At 38.6% G+C, this 21,893-nt stretch overlaps 1 protein-coding gene and 1 long non-coding RNA gene across 2 annotated transcripts in view; one reads left to right on the forward strand and one right to left on the reverse strand.

The window, feature by feature from the left end:
- Window positions 1-20,854, reverse strand: part of SH2D1A (SH2 domain containing 1A) — a 41,983-nt gene extending 21,129 nt beyond the window's left edge. The window contains exons 1-3 of the mRNA XM_072430363.1: window positions 20,628-20,854; window positions 10,578-10,641; window positions 7,940-8,069 (exon numbers count right to left, since the gene is read on the reverse strand). Coding sequence (XP_072286464.1) covers window positions 7,940-8,069; window positions 10,578-10,641; window positions 20,628-20,764 — 331 coding nt within the window. The 5' untranslated portion in view covers window positions 20,765-20,854. The remainder of the gene's footprint in view (window positions 1-7,939; window positions 8,070-10,577; window positions 10,642-20,627) is intronic.
- LOC140343614 (uncharacterized) lies at window positions 11,825-12,804 on the forward strand. The gene is made up of 2 exons (XR_011923382.1): window positions 11,825-11,960; window positions 12,637-12,804. It is a non-coding gene; the product is annotated as an uncharacterized lncRNA (long non-coding RNA).
- Window positions 20,855-21,893: the final 1,039 nt, after the last annotated feature.

Consider the following 21,893-nt stretch of genomic DNA (forward strand, 5'->3'; position numbering starts at 1 on the left):
AAAATCAAAGTTATCCTTAACCATGGAAAGCTGGTGAACGGAGAGGTTAATGTTCATGGCTTGAGATTTAGAGCTATTCACATAGAGTCCCAAAAGGGCTGCAAAAGTGTCAAGAATTTTAAAAAGATTAGAGGCAATGTTGTGTGTGGGGAAGTAATATACATAAGAATATCATCAGCAAATAGGGAGCATTTATGCTCCCTATTGCCGCCCTATATTCCCCTGATATTCTGATCTTCCTGAATTGCTATCGCAATTGGTTTTTTTGGCAGTAGCAAACAGGTGAGGAGACAAAGGACAACCCTGTCTCCTACCTCTTCTAACTTCAATATTAGATGGGAGAAAGCCTCCTAAAGAAATGTTACCCATTGGTTTATCATATAGTGCCCGTAAAAGCTTAACAAAATATTCTCCAAAACCCATTTCAGATAATATTTTAAAGAGGTAAGACCAAGAGACACTGTCAAATCCCTTCTGAAGATCAATGGCCAACAACATGGCTTCCCTCTTATGTCCACTGTCCCAGTCTGTTTGTAGAAGCAATATCAGGTCTATAGTGCGCCACGTCTGATCAGAAGCCTGTCTACCTGGTCAGGATGAATATATTCTCCTAAAAAAAGAGGCCAAACGAATTGACAGAGTCTTAGTCATTAGTTTTAGGTCACGATTAATGAAAGAAATTGGTCTAAAATTAGCACAGAAAACATCCGATGCATCTTTGCCCAATTTGGGGATAACACTAATAAAGGCACTATTAGCCTCTAAAAGCAAAATTATAGTATTCAACCAATTGAGAAATGAATTGAGAACCAAAAGTTTTATAGTATACATGAGAGAATCCATCCAGACCCAGGGCACCACTGGATTTCAAAAGCTTAAGAGACCTGAACGCTTCTTCAACTGTGAAGGGTTTTTCCAAAATTTCTACATGTCTACATGATGAGCTGTAAGCCTAGGCATGTGAATTCCCCTAACGAAGGCTTCCATAGCACTTTGGGAAGCTTTTTGCTGTTTACCATATTGAGTAATAATTAAATTCTTCAATGGCCTCCAGAACTTTTCAGGGTTCTGGGTTTATTTGCCATCTTTCAGTTTAATCTTAGGAAGAGTAAGCATTTTGGGTCTAGGGTTCAACTTGTTAACTAACAGTCTCCCGGGTTTATTCCCCCATGTGTAGAATTTATGGGCTGCCCACCTTACAGATTTTTCAGCTTTTGTAGTGCACATCAAGTTAAACTCTGTACATAAGGCGTCAATTCGAGGGCATAAATCCAAAGTCGGGTTAGATTTATGACTTAATTGTAAAATATGGTATTCTCTCATCTTATTTTCAATAAGTTTTTCCCAAATCTTCTTCTGTTGGGTCCCTAATCTAATTAGCTCCCCTCCTATATATGCCTTATGCACCTCCCAGTTGATGGCTGGGGATGTATCTCCAGGCACATTTATTGTAAAAAATCCCTCAATCAGTTTTTCTACTTCTTTTTAGCAGATCCAAAAGGAGACTCCCATGAGGTCTCCATCTGAAACCCACTCGTACACTCTGAAGACCCCTCAGTCGCACCACCACAGGATCATAGTCCCACCAGGGGACCGACACAATAGAGGCTTTATTGGCCATAGGTATCAACTGTGGTTGGAGGAATATATGATCAATACGTGAGTACTGATTATGTGCTGCCAAAAAATAGGTGTAATCTCATTCATTTGGATTCTGTTCACGCCATATATCTATATAAAATATCAAATTATATTATTTTAATAGGTGAGAAAGTCTGTGGCTCTTCTTGGGGGGACAGCAATATCGTATTAAACTAGTTTTATCTAGTACCTGATTTAGGGCCAGATTGGAGTCTCCCAATACTAGTATTGACCCCTGGGAGAAAGAATCTATTTTATGCAATAAAGAAGTGAAAAATTCAATGTGTCCCTCATTAGGGGCATAATAGGTTACTAAGGTAAGTATTTGACCTTCAAGAGCACCCTTCATAATGGACGAATAGGGGGAAACCGCCCAGACACCCAGGGCCCATGGGACATATCCTCATCCCAAAGCCATGAGGGGACACTAGTGGGGGCAGAATTATAGACTACCACTCACTAGTTCTGCTCTAGAGTTGGAGAGCATGTATCCCCCTACAGAGAAGAAAACATTCAATGCCCAAAAATCCTTTAGTTCTATTAAATCTGTATCATCACAGTATGTTAAAAAAAAACTAAAGAAAGAAGTAAAACAAAAACAACAAACAGGGGCTATTAGACTCGGCCGCCATGGCGACCATCAATAGTAAATATTAGTCCAGATATCAAGATAAAAAAATACATTACAGTAAAAAAAAAAAATCTCAGGGCACTTATACACCAAATGCTGCTCCTAAATAGCTCAGTGTCCAATTTTTAATGCCTTATCTAAATGATCCAGGGTACCTTGCAAAGGACACTCAGTAGTCACTTTCAAAGCATCTGGAAGTGATTTTGACATGCTGATCCTGCAGAGTAAAACAATATCCCTGAAGGGGAGCACTTCTCAATTGAGCTTATCAGCCCTTTTGGTGTTGGAGCCAACTTTTTGCCACAAGGGATACAATGTTGGTTGGGTCCCTTCTAGAACCTCTGGGCGGGTAGCAGCAGTAGGATTAAGTTCACGTAACATTTTTTCCCCTTCTTCATATGTAGAGAAGGAGAAAGTTTTCCCCTGGTATTGAAAAATCAGACATAGGGGGGAAAGCCCATCTGTATTTTATTATATGTTACAAGAGGAACTGAAGAAAGGGTTTCAATGCTTTTCTTCATTGTATAGTGAGTGGAGATATATCGGAATATATTTGAACATATTATATATATTTGAATATATTATATATATATATAACTGGATATATTTTGAACCCTCTATTCATAGCTTCTAGTAACTTTCATTAGGGCTTCCTTGGTGGAATAATAATGGGGTTTCATAATAATGTCCCTAGGAGGGCCATCTGGTCTAGGGGCCACTAAGGCCTTATGAGCTCTGTCAATTTCAAGGTGTAAGTCAGATAAATCAGGTAGCATTTCTCTAAGGAATTGTTTAACAGTTCCTCATATATCTTTAAAGTACTCAAGAAGACCTCAGATGTGAAAGTTATAGCGCCTAAACTGGTTTTCCTGGTCGTCTGTTTTATGCTGTAGTTCCTCTAATTGAGTTTCCAAGACTGATATCTCTTTTATATTTTGAGAGACCTTAGTAGCTGTAGTATCAAGATTTTGTTCAATGATATCCATTCTGTTACCAAGGCCTTGTAGATCTTGTTCAGATCTAATTCAGCTTGTAACACTTTTGCTAGATGTGCCAGCAACATCAGATAGTGGAGGCAATGTAACTGAAGTCATGTCATCTTGAATCAAAGGGGTAAATTTATTCCCTGTATTAATTTGTATGGCGGAACTAAGAGGAATCAAAGTCTCTCTGAGATCAGCACTGAGTAATCTAGAATTGTGTGTTTGAGGATAGATCCTAGGTGCAATATCTGTATGCTGTAAATCTGGGGAGCAGGAACTGGCCATAGAAATATCTGTAGATGCTGGGGAGGAAGCTCCTTTCTGTGAATTCCTAGTCAGCAATATCACACCCTCAGGATTAGGTATTCTCAGAAACTTAAGCTACAAGTAGAGATGAGCGAATTGAAGCTGACAAAGTGGAACTCGATCCGAATTTCAGAAAAAAATGGTTTTGCAACGAATCCGAATTTTCTCACGATTCGTGGTAACGAATCACAATTTTTTCTAAAATGGCAGCTACACGTGTGAGGACGTGGGGCAAGGAACTCCGGAAAGGCGGTATGACCCAAAATGCCATGCATCCAGCCAATCAGCAGCCAGCCAGCCCTGTGATGTCACAGCCCTATAAATAGCCTCATCCATCTTGGATTAAGACATTTTACAGCATTCTGAGTGCAGGGAGAGACGTGTGCAGGCGCTAGGGAGAGTGTTAGGAGAAACCTCGTTGTGAGGAAAAAACAATTTATAAGTGCAGGGAAAGGATCTTAAGGAAAGGATATTCACAGCATCTTAGTGCAGGGAGAGACGTCAGAAGGCGCTAGGGACGATGATAGAAAAGCGATTTACAAGTGCAGGGAAAGATTGTTTGGGGATCAAAATAGCCATTATACAGCTCTGTCATTCCAGAAATTTATATATCCAGAAAAATATATACGCAGTTCACTGTTACAGTTATTTGTGGTGATAGCGTTTAGTGGCCTATTTCAGTACCAAAAGAAAAATGTATACGCACTTCACTGTTGCAGTTATTTGTGGTGAAAGCGTTTAGTGATGTTATTTCAGTACAAAAATAAAAATATATTCTCAGTTCACTTCTGCAGTTATATGTGGTGAAAGCATTTAGTGACATATTTGAGTACAAAAAGAAAAAAATATACGCAGTTCACTGTTGCAGTTATTTGTGGTGAAAGCGTTTAGTGATGTTATTTCAGTACAAAAATAAAAATATATTCTCAGTTCACTTCTGCAGTTATATGTGGTGAAAGCATTTAGTGACATATTTGAGTACAAAAAGGAAAATTTATACGCAGTTCACTCTTGCAGTTATTTGTGGTAAAAGCGTTTAGTGGTCTATTTCTGTACAAAAATAAAAATATATTTGTCGCTTTTAGGTGTGTTTTAATTTGCTTTAAATTTATTTAGTTCAAGTAAAAGTATGTCAGACAGAGAGGGTGCAGGCCATGCACAGAGGAGTGGCAGAGGCCTAAATGTTTCTGGCGCAGGCAGAGGTCGCAGCAGAGTAAGGGGGCGTGTCAGCAGGAGTCGCAGCGAGAGGCCTGAGCTCCCGGTGTCATCTAGCTGTCATGTCTTGACCAGCAACCCAGCGATTCTTGATTGGTTAACTCAGTCATCCACTTCATCCCAAGTGACATCAGACACCCCCAGTCAACAGTCGGTTGGTTCGTCAGACACAACCCTTAGTTGGCATGGCCCGGGAGCAGGCCCTGTGCCCTCACCAGTCCTCAACCTGCCTCTGTCCTTTGCTGTTCCCTCAGCCACATAAGTAATGTATGCTGTGGGCTCAGCTCCACTATACAGCAAGGAGGAGCTAGTAGAGGACAGTCAGCAGCTACTGCCCAGCCAAGATCTGCAGGAGACATCCACTGCTTCCTCCGCTAGGCAGACAAGCAGTGATGAGGAGAGTGGCATAGGAGGTGGTGTTGCAAGCAGTCAGGCTCCTGACCCAGAGACCGTTGAGGAGGACATCAGTGACATGCATACACTACTCGATGATGATGAAGCCGATCGCACTAGAGAGCCAGGTGAAGAAGGGGCTTCATCATCATCATCAGGAGAAGGGGGTGGCAGCCCACCCGTGAGGCATCGGCTGAGCCAGCAAGGTGGTAGCATGGCTGGTAGTCAAAAGGGTGGCAGCAGTGGAAGTCGGGAGCCAAATGTGCCCCGGGTAGACCACCTGCTTCGCAGCAGCCTACCTGCCCGGGTAGTAGTGGTGCAGGGGTTCACGGAGGCAGCGGCGGTAGCGGCGGTAGCAGTCAGTCAGTGCAGAGTGTTCGGGGGAAAATCACCTACTCGGCGGTGTGGCAGTTTTTTGTTAAGCCGACAGAGGAGGTTAACATGGCCATATGTAGAATATGTGGGCAGAAGGTAAAGCGTGGCCAGGGTGCCAATGTTGCCACCACGGCCCTGTGTCAACATATGCAGCATCACCATTAAGTTGTCTGGGAGAACCGTGGCTCCAATGTGGTGGTCCAGCCTGCCGCAGCAACAGCTGCATCACCCAGTGGCACGCACCGGGTTTCAAGCAGTCAAGGCTCCACCACCTCAGCCGAAGGGAGCTGTATGTCATTTCCATCTTCTGCTGGTTCAGATGCTCCTGCTCCTCCTACTCCTCGTCAGTCATTCCGTCAGCAATCGATCCTTGAAGCAATTGCCAGGAGACAACAGTATGCGTGCCCTCATCCAACAGCGCAGAAGCTGAATGTGCTGAATGAACCCAGCTCACGTTCCCTAGTAGTGGGTGAACAATCCAGCGCTTGGTGAATTCTACTTCACAATGATAGGAAGAGCCGACATAGAAAGATCAAAAAGCATTGTTGCTATGAAGGCTTGGCCGCCACAAGCCAGTTATCTGTCATTGTGCCACTCTGTAGCCTCCTGATGCTGCAGCCACTTCCAGACTCTGTCATTGTGCCACTCTGTGGCCAGTTATCCCTGTGGTAAATTTTCTGACACCTCCTGCTCCTAACCCAAAAGTAGCAAGGATCAAGAGGCCCCACTTTCACGGTCTGCATTCATACTGAAAATCCTGATGCTGCCGCCACCTCCAGACTCTGTCATTGTGCCACTCTGTGGCCTCCTGATGCTGCCGCCACCTCCAGACTCTGTCATTGTGCCACTCTGTGGCCAGTTATCCCTGTGGTAAATTTTCTGACACCTCCTGCTCCTAACCCAAAAGTAGCAAGGATCAAGAGGCCCCACTTTCACGGTCTGTATTCATACTGAAAATCAAGATCAAGCCAGCTTTTGCCCTTCTGCTCCAATGGAGATTTCTGTCCTCCCTGAGCTCGCCTTTGGACACCTGCATTACTGTTTAACAGGTGTACCGCCCCAGTCAAACTTCCCACCTGTCACTGTCCTCGGAGCAGGTCGCACCCGGCACGCATCGGGCGTTCTGAGCCAGAAGCGAGAGCCCCTCGGAGTCAAGACCCTCCCGATGCCGCACATCAGATGCCAAGTGCTCCTTCTTTCACCCACCTTCGTCAGCTGGTACTGGTATTGCCACCCCCCGCCCCACTGTCACCTAGTCTTTTTGTGATCTCCTGATGCTGCTGCTGCCATCTCCACACTATGTCACCTTGCCACACTGTGGTCTCCTGATGCTGCTGCTACCATCCCGTCCACACTATGTCACCTTGCCACTCTGTGGCATCCTTGCTGCTACCATCCCGACACTATGTCACCTTGCCACTCTGTGGTCTCCTGATGCTGCTGCTGCTGCCATCTCCACACTATGTCACCTTGCCACTCTGTGGTATCCTCCTGATGCTGCTGCTGCCATCTCCACACTATGTCACCTTGCCACTCTGTGGCATCCTCCTGATGCTGCCACCACCTCCAGACTCTGTCATTGTGCCACTCTGCAGCCTCCTGATGCTGCCACCACCTCCAGACTCTGTCATTGTGCCACTCTGTAGCCTCCTGATGCTGCTGCCACCTCCAGACTCTGTCATTGTGCCACTCTGTAGCCTCCTGATGCTGCTGCCACCTCCAGACTCTGTCATTGTGCCACTCTGTAGCCTCCGCCTGATGCTGCTGCTGCCGCCACCTCAGTTTCCCTCTCCACTCTGTCGGGGGGCTCTACTTGTATAAGCAGTTAATAGAACAGGTTCTGTAGACATCTATGTGGAATCAGCTGACCAGGGTAAAAAAGGAGTGCGCTTCTTCTTGACGCTAACATGGACCTGTAAGGCTGAGTTCATACTTGAGTCAGATTGGCCCTGTGACTGCCCAAATAAGTGAAGTGTGCAGTGATTCTAATAGCGACGTCTGTCATCTGCATGTCATACTGACTCACAGTATTATTTCACTACCACAGCAGACACCCTATGCGTGTTACTGCAAGGCACAGTGTTCTACAACGCAATCAAATTTGCAAGAAATTCGCTCATCTCTAGTTACTAGCAACCAAAATATTATAAACATCTGAATGAAAAGTATAAACGTGGTTAGCTAGGCTGTCTCAGGTATGTATTTCTGTGCTAAATTTTCTTTAAAATTTGACTAACCTGTATTTTTCATTTCCTTTTTTCCCTCACAGTGCTCCCCTTACATTTTCCAGTGCATAAGAGATAAAGAAGTACTTATATTGTCTCTGTAACAAGCTCAGGCAACTATGAAATTGCCCCTTTGCAGTATCACAGTACATCATATTGTAGCATATTACCTTTCATCTTCCTCATTTTTCTCTCAACAGGATGTTGCAGATGAGTTGCAATTCCTTGGCCTGGCTTCTGGTAAGCGCAGATTAAATTCTGAACCTTTCTAAACATTCTTTTAGGGACCCCTGGTGCAGCCTGAATGATAAGAACAGACAAGTTTATTCAGCAACTTCTGTGATATAGTTCTGCATATTAGGAGTAGCATAGCTTAGCATGTCCTTCTATACACTTAAGTCATTATTTATATATATACTGCACAGGCCCAAAACTAGCTGGTCTTAGGTTAACGTACAGCACTAATGATTCCGATGGTGATGGACACAAAGGGATATTGCTAACCAATCACTTTTGTTGAACATCTGTAGGCAATTGTATTGGGTTAGATTTGTAAAACAGATTGTAAAAAAAGCACCAATATCAATATTTCTGTAAACTGAATATAAGGTAGAAACATCAAATGTAAGTTTTTATTTATTTCACTAAGTTTTAATAATTTCACTGTCTACAATACCCTGCTCCTGTTTTTAGCTGATTCATTTAAACTCTGATTCATATGAATCTATTGACTTGACTAAAGTGAAGTGCTCTTCTGTACATACACCTACAGCAGTGAAAGACAGCAAGGTGTCAAATTAAATAACAGTAGGAATGTTCTTTCTGATAATATCCTTTTCTGGGGTGAGAATTTTTACTTAACGAATACAGTGAAACATGTTCAGATATTTGTAAGTTAATATTCAGTTTTATTTCAGTTCCCTTTGACATGCCTTAGTAGACAAAGTAATATTATTTTGACTTGTTTACTTAGCTAGGTTTATATTATTTTCCCTCATTCTTTATTTTCTTCCCTAATTATTTATTAGTAAATTAACCACATAGACTTAACAGCGACTATGGCTTGAGAAGAATCTGTGGAGTACAAGCAATCTACTAAAATAAGTTCCTAGATTTATACATTTTCCATACAATGGAATTCAAGCCATCTACTAAAAGAACTGAAAAACTGCAAATGTGGATGTCACAAGTCTCTAGTTTCAAGATATTGTATGTGTTCAATTTATGGTGATCTCAAACTGCTATACAATAAAAGTATATATATTTATATATATATATATAGTGTCAATATAAAGTAATGGTGGCCAATGAGCCGAGGAGAACTTTTTAAAGTAAAACTTTGACATCAGATAGGGTTTTATTGCAGAAAGGGACAAGCCATTTCCTTCTGCAACATGTTTTTTAACCTGGCATATCTCTGTCCCAGCTGTCAAAATGCACATGCTCTGATTGAATAAGGACAAGTGATTCAACCCTGGGTAAAGTTCTGTTTAAATGTTTCTTTGTTGAAAATGAAATGAATGAAAATGCAAGAATTTTACTATGCCAATGAAAACATGACAACCTAAAAGTACATTTAAACTCTAAACCCATTGTTTTGCTGTCTGTCTCACTGAGAATATATTACCAAAAGCACAATGCAAAAAAAAACAATACTTGTTTGTCCCAAGACAAACTCTAACTTTAGTCTATGTGACCTGCACAGTCACACAGGGCATTACTAAAATTAGCTACATGTGGCACTGGAAACACTTGCTCTCATTAAGGTGTTGATAGAACAGCTTGCCCACATACTTGATTGTCCCCATGGAGAGGGCAGGTATCAGCAATGCAATTTTAGTGGAGCTTTTAGTTGATATTGCTAACATTTTTTTTCCCTACTGTACTAAAAGAAAGTGTGTAGCAGGGTGATTGGGACCTAAGCAATGTGGGCACCAAAGTATAATTTGCACAGCTTGTTTATAACTTCCCTGTCTGAAAATAATGCCTATATTAAAAGATTACCTCTCAACCCCTGCACTGAAAACAGCTGTAACATTTGGGATGCCCCATCACTTCCTGTCCCAGTAACAATAGTCAGGAATTATAGAGAGGACATAAAGGCACAGAGAGCAATAAAACAGTGCAGAGGTGCTAACACTTCCTCTATTTATCCAAAGCTAAAAAGGTTTACGTTTTGACACCCTTTAAACATACTCATGGTTTGCATATGAGAAAACATTGTCTTTTTTTTTGTTACATTACAGGATTGCAAATCCATGCCTACTTCCTTTTGGCAGGTACAGTTGGTATAATTTCCTGAAATGTATGACATGTAATGAAGCTTTTTGAATCACTGTACCATTTCAGAAATAGTGGAAAAGAAAAGAGTGGAGCAGGAGGGGGCAAATGTTCAAAACCTATGGCACGTGAATGAAATGTCATACAACATACCATCTGTGCACATCATCGTGGCTTTGTGATGGCAGCCAGGGCCTGCTGTGGTGTAACACAGATTGAATCTTTGTAGTACACTTCTTTTATGAATTAATAAGCCTTGTGCTTTGATATTCAAAGTCACATTTACACAAGACAGGGACTTTAATGTGTTAAGCCCCTTCCTTCCTATGTATTAAGTAAGTAGTTTTATCTTGCTAAATATGAGGACAGGTGTGATGTGGTATGGGCAGCTCTAGAACTTCTGGAAGCTAATCTATTTTTTGATATATATGTTATATGTTTATATATTGTACACAATGTGTACTTAAGTTTTGGTCCCATGAAATATGTTCTGGCAAAATAAACAAAATTGAATAAAAAAAATCATACCTCAGCTGACCAGGAGCCAGTTGTTGTCTGGGACACTCTGTAGGTGTAAACTATATCATTATGCCTGCAAAAAATGAGAATATAACCCAGGAGCTGTAATTATCATGTGCTTATTTAGTAACACAAAAACAAATTATCAGCAAATATAAATTCATCTCTCCATGACATCAGATAATCCTAATCCTAAAATGCATTACCCCAACACCTATAAAAATCAAAATGCTTGTTTACTTTCCACAAACTGCTATTGTACAAACGCTGTACACAAAAGCCTATGTGATATGAAGGTGCAACTGTTTATTTTTCATGATCTTCGTGAGCTCCTTGGGAACCCCATAACTCTGACATGCAAAGTTTAACTTTTGTAGTCAATGGTTGACCTACCCCCTACTTTCTTTTAATTAAAATCATTCAAGACAAGAGCCCCGCATTTTGAATAAAACCCTAGCTATTATGCTGTAAACCTGAGCAGGGGGTTATGTTTAACTTTTTAAATACATTTTATCATTCATTGTTTCATTCTGCAGGTACAGGCTTTCATACTTTTCAAAATTAAAAATAATTAAAATTTGCTTGTGGACAATGTAGTATAGTGCCTAGAAATAGCTAAGTCCAGTGGGATCCTTCAGGAAACTTTGTGGCCATTCAAAAAGGTTTTCCGCCTATACATATGTTATATCTCACATAGGCTGCATCCCTATTAAGCCAAGAAAAAAAGAACATAAGGTGAAGAACACCAATTTTTGTAGGGGGATTTTAGGCCAATATCAACAAACATGTATTATAAAAATAACAAATTTTCATTAATATTTACATTAAAAAAACTAATTTCAAATACATAAAACCACATAAAACCACTGTTACACACAAAACCCTCTCCTTTCAGAGTGTCCCTGTGGGGGATACATTCTGGGTTAGTTCTCTACGTGTTTTGCGGAAATATCAGCTTCCTCAGGAGAGAGGAGAGAGAATCTACATCCATAGAGAAGATTACATTGTTACAATCATTCAAGTTATTACTGCATCAGCCAAAAAGGAATACATTAAATGAAATATATTACACATCAATGTACCTGATGCTTATGTTTTTAGCAACACTCTCTGTTGGAATCAGTGGTGGGGAACAGACTGGGGGTAACAAGGATCTCCTGAGTGGCTGGGAATCCTGACTAATTATACACAGATGGTAACAAATGACTGGCGTGTACGTGCTGAGGGGCGGGACACGGGCGGATGACGTAGGAAGATCTTCCCTTCATAGGAAGCCTAATGGGTGCATGGGACGCCGACTGTATCATACAGGGAAACTGGTGTGCAATCGTGCGGCTCACCTGTGAGATTTCAGTGCGGAATTATTGTTTGTTTCAAGCCCTACATAGAACTGTAAGTAAGGATTTTTTGGAGTCCTTTTGAAGTTAGTCATTGTCTCCACTTTTGGCGTTTATGGACTTGTTCCTTTTCATTAGGACTAATGTAAATAACATTGAAACAGAAGGAACCTAAAATCAACTAGATGTGATTTAAAGTAAGTGGGTTGTTAACCCCAGGTAATGTGCACTAAGTGAATAAAAATGGTCAAACATGGCTCTGTTACCACTTTATGAATTGTGGTGGATTTTAACCACGATAGTACTAAATATATGGTGGCTTGAATGTAAAGAGATGGGCATGTTGTATAACCGATTGTTAATTGGCTGGCTTTCCACTCATCACATTTGAGGTGTTTGGCCATGGGCTTTGGAGCACTGTTTTGCAACACGGATCAGAATTTTTATGAAGTGGGTATTAATAAGCTATTAGGTACTATCAAACATGTAAAACACGATGGCACGGATAAATTAAAGTGCTATCATATTTATGTTGATACCAGATTAAAGAGTATACCACCTTGATTGTCATTATCACCGGTCTGTTCCCCACTACTGATTCTAACAGAGAGTGTTGCTGAAAACATAAGCATCAGGTACATTGATGTGTAATATGTTTAATGAATTCCTTTTCTGCTGATGTAGTAATAACTTGACTGATGGTAACAATGTAATCTTCTTTATGGTTCTAGATTCTCTCTCCTGAGGAAGCAGGTATTTCCGCGAAACACGTAGAGAACCCAGAATGTATCCCCCACAGGGACACTGAAAGGAGAGGTTATTGCGTGTAACAAAAGTTTTTATGTATTTGAAATTAGTTTTTTAATGTAAATTTTATTAAAATGTTGGTATTTTCATAATACATGTTTGTTGATATTGGCCTATAAAATCCCGCTACAAAAATTGGTGTTCTACACCTTATGTTCTTTTTTTCCTCCCTTTGTGGCCATGCCTATGGTGGCCACCACTAAAGCTATGTACACGTCAGATGACAGAATGCGAATGGTCAGGCTTGTATCAGGCTAGAATCTGACATGTGTACAGGTCAATATAGAAAGCCAAGTGGGGTGCCCCTTCCTTACCTCTGTTAAAAACAGAATGGGGCTGTGTGTACAGAGCTCATTCGTTCATTTGTCACTTTTGTCACTGGAAATAATGGAAGATCATTTTCAGTGACAAAAAAATTTAACGTGTTAATACGTTAAGTTAAAGATTAAACAAACAAGTCTGCTTATTATGCTGAATTAGGTTCATTGACCTAGCTCGGGAAGTAAAGGGGTTAGCACTTGGTAAAAAATTATGTGCTATATGGTAAGACACTGTCAGCCTTTTTACAACTCTAATCTGCTAACGGAACTGATCTTATCTGAACTGAACGGCTTTTCTACTGGGGAGCACATTTTAAGTCAACATTTCAAAGTTCTGCACATCCACTGCAGACATCGTTCTCCCACTACAGACAAGAGAATCAGGCCTAAGTGACTTGCCAAATTTGATTTAACTCATGAACTTTTTTTTTCTGATTTTGAAAATATTTTTTTTTACACAGAGACAAAAATTGTTTGATTCCAAAATCTAAATAATACTCTGTTAACCTTAAACTTCTTCAAAGTACAAATGACAATATATGCTCTTAATATTAGCAGGTGCACTCATGATGGTCCATGTTTATCAATGAATGGTTTGTTTGGTATAGGTCAATATTCAACAAGTGAGTTTATGTTTAATAAAATTTGATGATCGAGTTTACTCAAATAAACAGCCACATATTGATATTGCTCCTATTCAGTGGTCTTATCATGTATAACAGAACACAATTAATATTACACAGTATTACATTATTACAACATATTAACCAGTGATTTACAAAGTCCATAATTATGTCCGTAGCTGTCCCTAACATAGTCATATGTCTTTTAATACAGTCTAAGGTAATTTTTTGAGGGGAAGCCAATTAACCTAACTGCATGGTTTTCAAATGAGGGAGGAAACCCATGCAAACATTGGTAGAACCTGCAAACTCCATGTGTCTTGGCTGAGATCTGAACCTGGGACCTAACTCTGCAAAGGCCAGAGTGCTAACCTCTGAGCCACCATGCTGCCCCACATGCTAATAATGCTGATGTTAGTTTTGGACACAAATGCCTCAGCATGAGCCTAATATCAGTCAATTTGTCAATGTGAATAAGTGTTGTTTTAAGAATTTTCTATAAACATGAAGAAAAATGGTTTACGCCATTTAACGAAAATGTGTACATAGGTTGACAAATGACAACTGAGTTCAACTACAAGGAAATTAAGATACTAGAAAATTTGTATATTCTAGATAATTCACTCACATACAATGTTTGGGAACCATTGCATCAAAATACCTTACATGTATTGAAAGGTTAAGCAAGTTTTAAACTACAAACTGAAGCACAGTGACACACCTATTACAATGATACACATAGTGGCACACAAATTTCTCTTTTAGAATGTCATTCTGCAGATAAAAAATAAAGTTGTGTGTCAGGGTTTATTAACAGATACAAACTTTGTATCAAGTGGCATTTTATGGGTATATTTTACTAAAGGAGTAAATCATTTTAACTGTGCAATGTGAATGTTCACTACTGAATTACTAAGCTTTGTGCAGTATTTTAGTAAAAGGTCTGCAGCAATCTGACAGTACCTTTCTCAAAAATTTCAAGTTTCAAGCAACAAAAAGAATCTAAACTGCAATGTCAAGTGATTCCAAGTGGTCCTATGACTTGCATTAAATTAGTTATGATGAATTTCCAATTATTTGTGTGGTCAAAGTCAGCACATCTATACACTTTAACCCCCCTAGCCGTAATCCCGAGTGTGACTCGGGGTGGGCAAACTATGCAAAAAGCAGTAACCCCGAATCACACTCGGGGTAACTTTGGGGGTCCCCTTTACTTTAGCCCCGCACTCCAGCGGCAATCAGACGATCCCTCTGTAATGCCGGGGTGCCTCTCCGTCGGGGGGCGTACGGAGTATTCTGCTTTAAAACACCGCCAGGGTCCACGCCACCCCGCTGCACGCATCTGCAGTTAGATGCGATGCACCATCAGCCTCCGGGTGATGCGAGCAGGAGAGTAAGCAGGGTGGGGACATCCCCACCACATCACCCGCCAAGATGTGTGACATCTCCTGGGGGATGCGATAGATTCTGGGGGCAGGAAATTTAAAAGCAGATTACTATGTAACCTGCTTTTAAATTTTTTTTACAGTAAAATACACAGAAAAACATAAAATAAAAGTACCAAAATACATTTTAGTGCACCAAGCATCATTGCCCAGTGCCCTGATTTAATTTTGCCTACTATTAGTCCTGACCTTGATCTGACCTTTTGATTGGCTTAAAAATCACTTCCTGAATGTATCATTTCATCACTTTGTCTTTGATCTTGATTGTTCCTGACTGATTGCTGGAGACCGCATGGCATTCAAACGACATCTTGCCGGCACAAGCGCTGTTTTGGAGGAATTTGAAAGCAGCGATAGCGATTTGGAGTCCTTTGTGGAATCGAGCGATAGTGATTCACCAGAAAATTTGTCATTGGACAGCGAAAGTGAACTGAGCGACGATTCTGAACCTGTGCGCACATGGTGTCCTATTGACCTTGATGCAGACCAGGCAGCACCGACGCACCTGGGATGAAAATTGAGGCTGAATACGACGACCCCCTGGCATACCTGAAGTTGTTTTTGACTGATGAAGTTATCGAAAAAAATTGTTGTGGAGACAAAACAGGTAAGCTGCTTTTGTGTTTGCTAACTTTTTAAAATTTTTTGCTAATTTTTTTTTTTTTGCCAACATGTGTGCTGCTCTGTGCTAACTTTTTAATTTTTTTTATGCCAACATGTATGCTGCTCTGTGTTTGCTAACTTTTTGAAATTTTTTGCTAATTTTTTATTTTTTTTTATGCAAACATATATGCTGCTCTGTGTTTGCTGATCTATTACTTGGCACCTTCACACTATAAAAGAACATATCCTAAAATACTTTTTTTATTTTGTTTTATGCAGGTATGCTGGACAACAACAAGGTGCTCCACACCTGAGGTTTGCAAGAAGCAAAAAGTAGGAACCTGTGACCAAGGATGATATTTGGCTGTTTTTGGGCTTGGTGATCCTGCAGGGAGTTGAGGGCAAACCAGTGCAGAAGTGGTACTGGCCCAAAAATAAAATGATTGCCATTCCATTCTTTGGCACAGTCATGTCAGAATACCACTTTTCCCTCATAATGAAGTACCTGCAAACAATGAAGAATTTGATGAGACTATCCATCCTGCACCAAAACTCAAGAAAATTTGGGAAGTGCCCCAGATTATTCTACAAAATTTCCAGCAAACCTATGTGCCAGAAAGAGATGTCAGCATTGACGAAAGTCTAATGGCTTACAAGGGGAGGCTCAGCTGGGTGCAGTACATTGCATCAAAGAGGGCACGATTTGGCATGAAGACCTACCGTGTTTCCCCGATGATAAGGCAGGGCCATCAAATAAGACAGCCCCCCCTTTTTAGGTAAAAATGAAAAATAAGCCCCCCCCCCCGCAAATAAGCCACCCACCGATTACTTACCAGAATCGCGTGGTGCGGGCAAAGAAACCAGGTTCTACTGTCCTGACTGTGATGTTGGGCTTTGTGCAGCACCCTGCTTCAAAATCTACCACACCCAGGATGTCTACTAAAAATGTATATATTTTTTTTCTAAAATCTGCATTTAATTTATATTATTATTTATCAATAATATTGCACCCTTGTTTGGAAAATTTCAGTTAGAAATTTTTGATAAAAAAAAAGTTGATAAATTACACTGTTGTGGTCTATTATTTCATTATTTTTTATAATGATTTTTAACTATGTATAATATTATATTTATGATTATAATATAATAAATAAATATAGCTATTATACCCGGGAGTTAATTACAGTCCCACAATATAAACAAAAATTTATATGCAAAAAAAGGATCACTTTTTGCATCAAAAAACTGACAGAATTAGAATGCTAGGGGGGTTAATAAAACACTAAGCAGCATTTTTTTGTAAACTCTCTTTTTATTAGAAACTGATGGAACTTTTAAAGTAAATTACATAACCACTTTCATCTAGTAAGATTAAAAAACAATAAACAGGTTAAAGCCTAGCAGCTTTTTTACTTTTAGTAAAGTAGATAGGGAAGAGTTACATTACTGTCAGGTTTTTATTTCTGTATGTTAACCCATTTTGTATTTTTTGCCCTGCTTTCTTCTCGCAATGATACAATTGCAACAAATATGGGAAATTGGAAATGGTTGTCACTAGGGCAGTAAAGCATAAAGAACAATACCCATAATACAAACTACATACATTCTGCTAAAAATGTATGCTTTTGACTGTCTTCTTGACGAAATAATTTTTCATAAATTCCATTGCTTACAAGAAGGGGGGGGTAATATGTCCCTGGTAGAAACATAGTTTGTAATTACTTTTCCAACCTTTATACAAAACAGATTTACCATTTCTGGCTGAAGCTGGGTTTAAAGGAAAACTATCAATAGCTGATAATTTATTATAGGTACTCACCAACAAAGAGTCATGCTAGAGGATTCAAAGGAGCAAATTAATTATTACTTGTAGTATATAACACATCAAAGCACTGTCATGCTTCTTTGAATTTTCTGTTATTTTCATGTTATGAGTGCTTACTGTACTGAATATGGCATACCACTAATGACTCCTTGTATTTTTAATTTTGTTGGACTACAACATGTCCTTAGTAGCTGGTGGCATTGGCAGTGTTAAACAGTGGGCCTACCCTAAAGAATCTTAGGGTAGACTGCAGATTGCATTGATCTATTTGATGATTTTTAAGATCAAACATTTGGTGATCATGGTTGAAGTTGCTAAAATGTACTTCTGTATGACCATATGTATGGCTAACACAGGAAACTAGGAACTTGAGCAAGAACTGCACACTAAAAGTATTTACAAAACAAATTACCAATCCTACCTAACAATATAACATTTTCCAGAAAGGGAAAATTGGCCTTCTTGTTCTAATTGAAAAGTAAATGCTTCAAGTATGGTTTTTTTATGGTTATGTGTTAGAAACTTCAAAGTGTTTTGTTTGGAAATAATCAACTGTTATATATTCACCATGATTCTAGGTCATGGCTCTTTATGATGGTGGAGTGCAGTTGTAATGTTACCTTGCTTCTCATAGCACACACTTCTTTTGCTATAGCTAGGTATTATCACAGACTAGAGAGGAAGCTCTGGGCAGTTACTTTTGCAAAGAAAAGAAAATCGGTGTACTTTAACCTTAAAATCATCCTACTTATCTCTTATGGGTACTGAATATAATATTTTTGTAACATATCCAGATGTGCACCTTTTGTGGCTTCACAGAAGCTTAACAGTTTGACAGATTCAAAATGTAAACCTCAAAAAGAGAGATTCGATATGCTAGGTGTGCACCTGTGTATTTTAGGACAAAAAGTTGACAGCCATGTCAAGACAGCTATAGTTTGTGGTCATTATCTGGAAATTTTTACATTAATTTCCAGTAAAATGTTGTTGAGTCACACTGAAATTGTCATTGAAATACTGACTCCCTTCTTGCTCTTTGCTACACGTAATGATGATCCTATTTTGTATGAATAAATGTGATATGGGTTAATACAAATGAGAGATGTGGGATTTTTTTTAATTGTATTTATGCTGGTTATAAAAAATGCTTTTTTTGGTGATTCATCTATGTTTTTATGTATAGGACATATTTAGACAACTAAGCATGGCTTGTATATTACATTTGTAGGAGACAATAGTCATATGGCATAGTGGCCAGCTGCCATTAATGGATAAATATTGTATAAAAAATATATTGCCCTGAACTTGTAATATTTGATATACAATGATTTTTACATTAATATTTATTGAATAGCAATAACTTTATTTCAAATAAATGACTTTATATATGGTGCTTCATAGTCCTCAGAAATAACAATTTGTATGGCATAGATATAGTGGTGTTTATTTTATGAAGATGTTTATCACTCTTCAATAGATACTTCACTTAGCTTAGTAAATGAAATTAAGTATTCAAAACAAAGAATACTCAATCATATTTAGGGAATTAAAAAATGTGATTTTTTTTTTTTTTGCTTGTGCATAATTGGATGGATTAGGACAAATTCACCTCATTTATGTAGCTAAGTGAATAGTTAGTACATCAACCCCACTGAATTGTAGTCTTCTCATCCTTAAACGTGGTGCTTCAGAGTGTTTCAGGCAAAGTGTACAGCAAGCTTTTACAATGCATAAGGCAATTTAGATAATGAAAGCAACCTTCATTTCAATACTGGGAAGAGGAAAAAACAGACATTAATGGAAGTGCTGGTTGTCACTTTAAAAAAGTTGCTACCAAGCCTCAATGATTTAAAAGCTCATATAACAGGCAGAGAAAAAAATGTTTTTTCTAGTTACAATCCTCTGTTGTCTCCAACAAAATGTATAACTTTAACTTTTGTCTAGAACATCTGGAGTCAACACTGTATGAATATATCTGCTTTAAATAGCACAAGTCATGTCCAACAAAGCAGCACATGTCCTATACATGAAGTAGATGAGTGCTCACCAATCATATTACCACATTGTTTTTTTTTTTGTTTTTTTTTTTTTTGTTTTTTTCAGAATGTTTTTATTAAATTTTTCAGATTAACAGAGACAAGGAATCCATAAATAAAACTATGGACTATGAGTCAGAAATATTAGTGATATACCAAGTAGAATATCTGAATTTACCACATTTTTTTTTTAAAACCAGCATAAACCTAGCAGAACAAAGAAACAAAACAAAAACACATTTTTTCTGCACTGTAAAATAGAAAATAAGCCTATGGGGTCAACTAGCCAGATCCTTACCTGTGGACAGATTAAAGTTGACAACCTGATATGATTAAGAATAATTAGTTTGAGAATTCAGGGTAGATTTATGTATTTTAATTTAGTATGTGAAATGTTTTGCTTACATGCTATGCAAATATAATATATGCATTGTAACTATATCATGAGTTTTTAAATATACTAAAATAGTTTTAAAGATGGATAAATTATTTTTTTCTATATATTTACCATTTTTTTTCCAAATATTGAACTTTTTTGTACTTGTTCTAAACATCCTACATCGACAGGTTTTATAGTCATAGTCATTTATAGTCATAGTTTTATAGTTTGACTGAAGATGAGTCAGTTTGTTTATCCTTCTCAAGAATTAGACTGCTAAGTTGTGACCTGATTTTGATTTTACTTACTTTCAATGTTGTTCTCTTTACAACTTTTGTACCATTTAAAAAAGATCTGCCTCCAAAATATCAATTTATCGTTACACAAATGATAATTATTAGAATTGTTTAAAAACAGCATCCAACATTAAGGCTAATAGTGCCTTTGGAGAACTTGGTTTTATTAGAGAACCATCTGCTATCTAAACCAGAAGGGATTGGTTGGTGTGGGATAAAATCCCCAATCTTGTTGGATTACTAAAGCTGGATTTTAATAGCAAGTGGACTAGAATTTTACAAAAGATTATACTTTTCATCCTTTACTTAAACTTTTTACGTGATTATTTGTTCATGTAGATGCATTTAGAGGGAATAATAACTAAAACATAGCAAATACTGTACTCACAGTACACATAGACAATAAACTCCAGGCACTGTCTCACTGTCTCGTAACAGATAACTTCCATCTTTTCCAACTTCACTCAAAAGCTTCTCACCAATCTCTCGGGTTATCTTCCCATGGTAAACCGTCACGTTCTCCATTTCTGCACAGATCAGGCAAGGTGGATACAGCAGATGGTAAATTGAAGACACCAACTCTATAGTCAAGCAATAAAGTGCACAGTGATGCAGGATTTCACACCTAGTCTTGTCAAATATAACAATAAACACCTCCCACACATCAGCTTCAGTGTGGAACAGATAACAGATAACTGATTGATATAAGCTATATGAACAGTATGCCAAATATTCTAAAAATAGCAATATTTCCATTTCAGTTAAAGCAATGTGGAAATGAACATAAAGATGCAGGTGCTTTATGTGTTTTCAGAACTCTATATATTTTTTAAGAGGGAGAGTGCATGTATGTGTAAGTCTACATCTTTATACACTTTACTGCTTATGCCAGTTGATGGACTGCCATATTAGTTTTAAAGCTTTATTATTTTATGAGCACTTGACCTTCAAAAAAGCAGATCTGGAGTTCTGACTTTGCTTTGACCTAATCTGCTTGATTGACAAAGCTATGGCAGTGTTCTAATTTCTTTCATTAATTGTTTCCTTGAACCTAAAGCAATGTTTCTCAAATATAGTACAATCACACTGGTCTTGGAATAATAAAAATCCCCTAAATACAATAATTTTGATCATGTTTTGGGGCTGCATTTTAATAAAGCTTTATTCTGCAGGCAAGTTTTTTTTCCAGGGCCTAAATTATACTGGCCACCCAGATGACCAGCAAAACAATAGTGTCCACTAAATGTCAAATACTCAGTATCTATCCATTGTTTTGGCCATTTCACACAGGAAAGTATGTTTTATTGGTGGGCAGTTCTCATTGCTTTAAAAAGTTTTGGGGAATAGATTCTTAATCCAAAATGCAGTTTGTGTCCAGTTGTTTGACTGAGGGACACAGTGAGAGGTTACTGTTTGCTCATCCGTATATAGAAACATTTATTTTATGGATTTTTTCAATTACTTTGCTGCTTTTACTAAACTTAGTACTGGTAAAGTTGGTAATTAATCTTCTGACTGCCCAACCGCAAAAGGAGGAATGTTTCTGAATAGTACCTGGAGAGCTGTGATGGTTCCCTGACATGTTAATAAACTGGCATAAGCTCAGGAAAAGAGCTGGTTACATTGAGAGTTTTGGCCATAGAGGAAACTTTTG

This window comes from Pyxicephalus adspersus, chromosome Z (genome assembly GCF_032062135.1).
Source record: "Pyxicephalus adspersus chromosome Z, UCB_Pads_2.0, whole genome shotgun sequence".
In the NCBI taxonomy this organism is placed as follows: domain Eukaryota; kingdom Metazoa; phylum Chordata; class Amphibia; order Anura; family Pyxicephalidae; genus Pyxicephalus; species Pyxicephalus adspersus.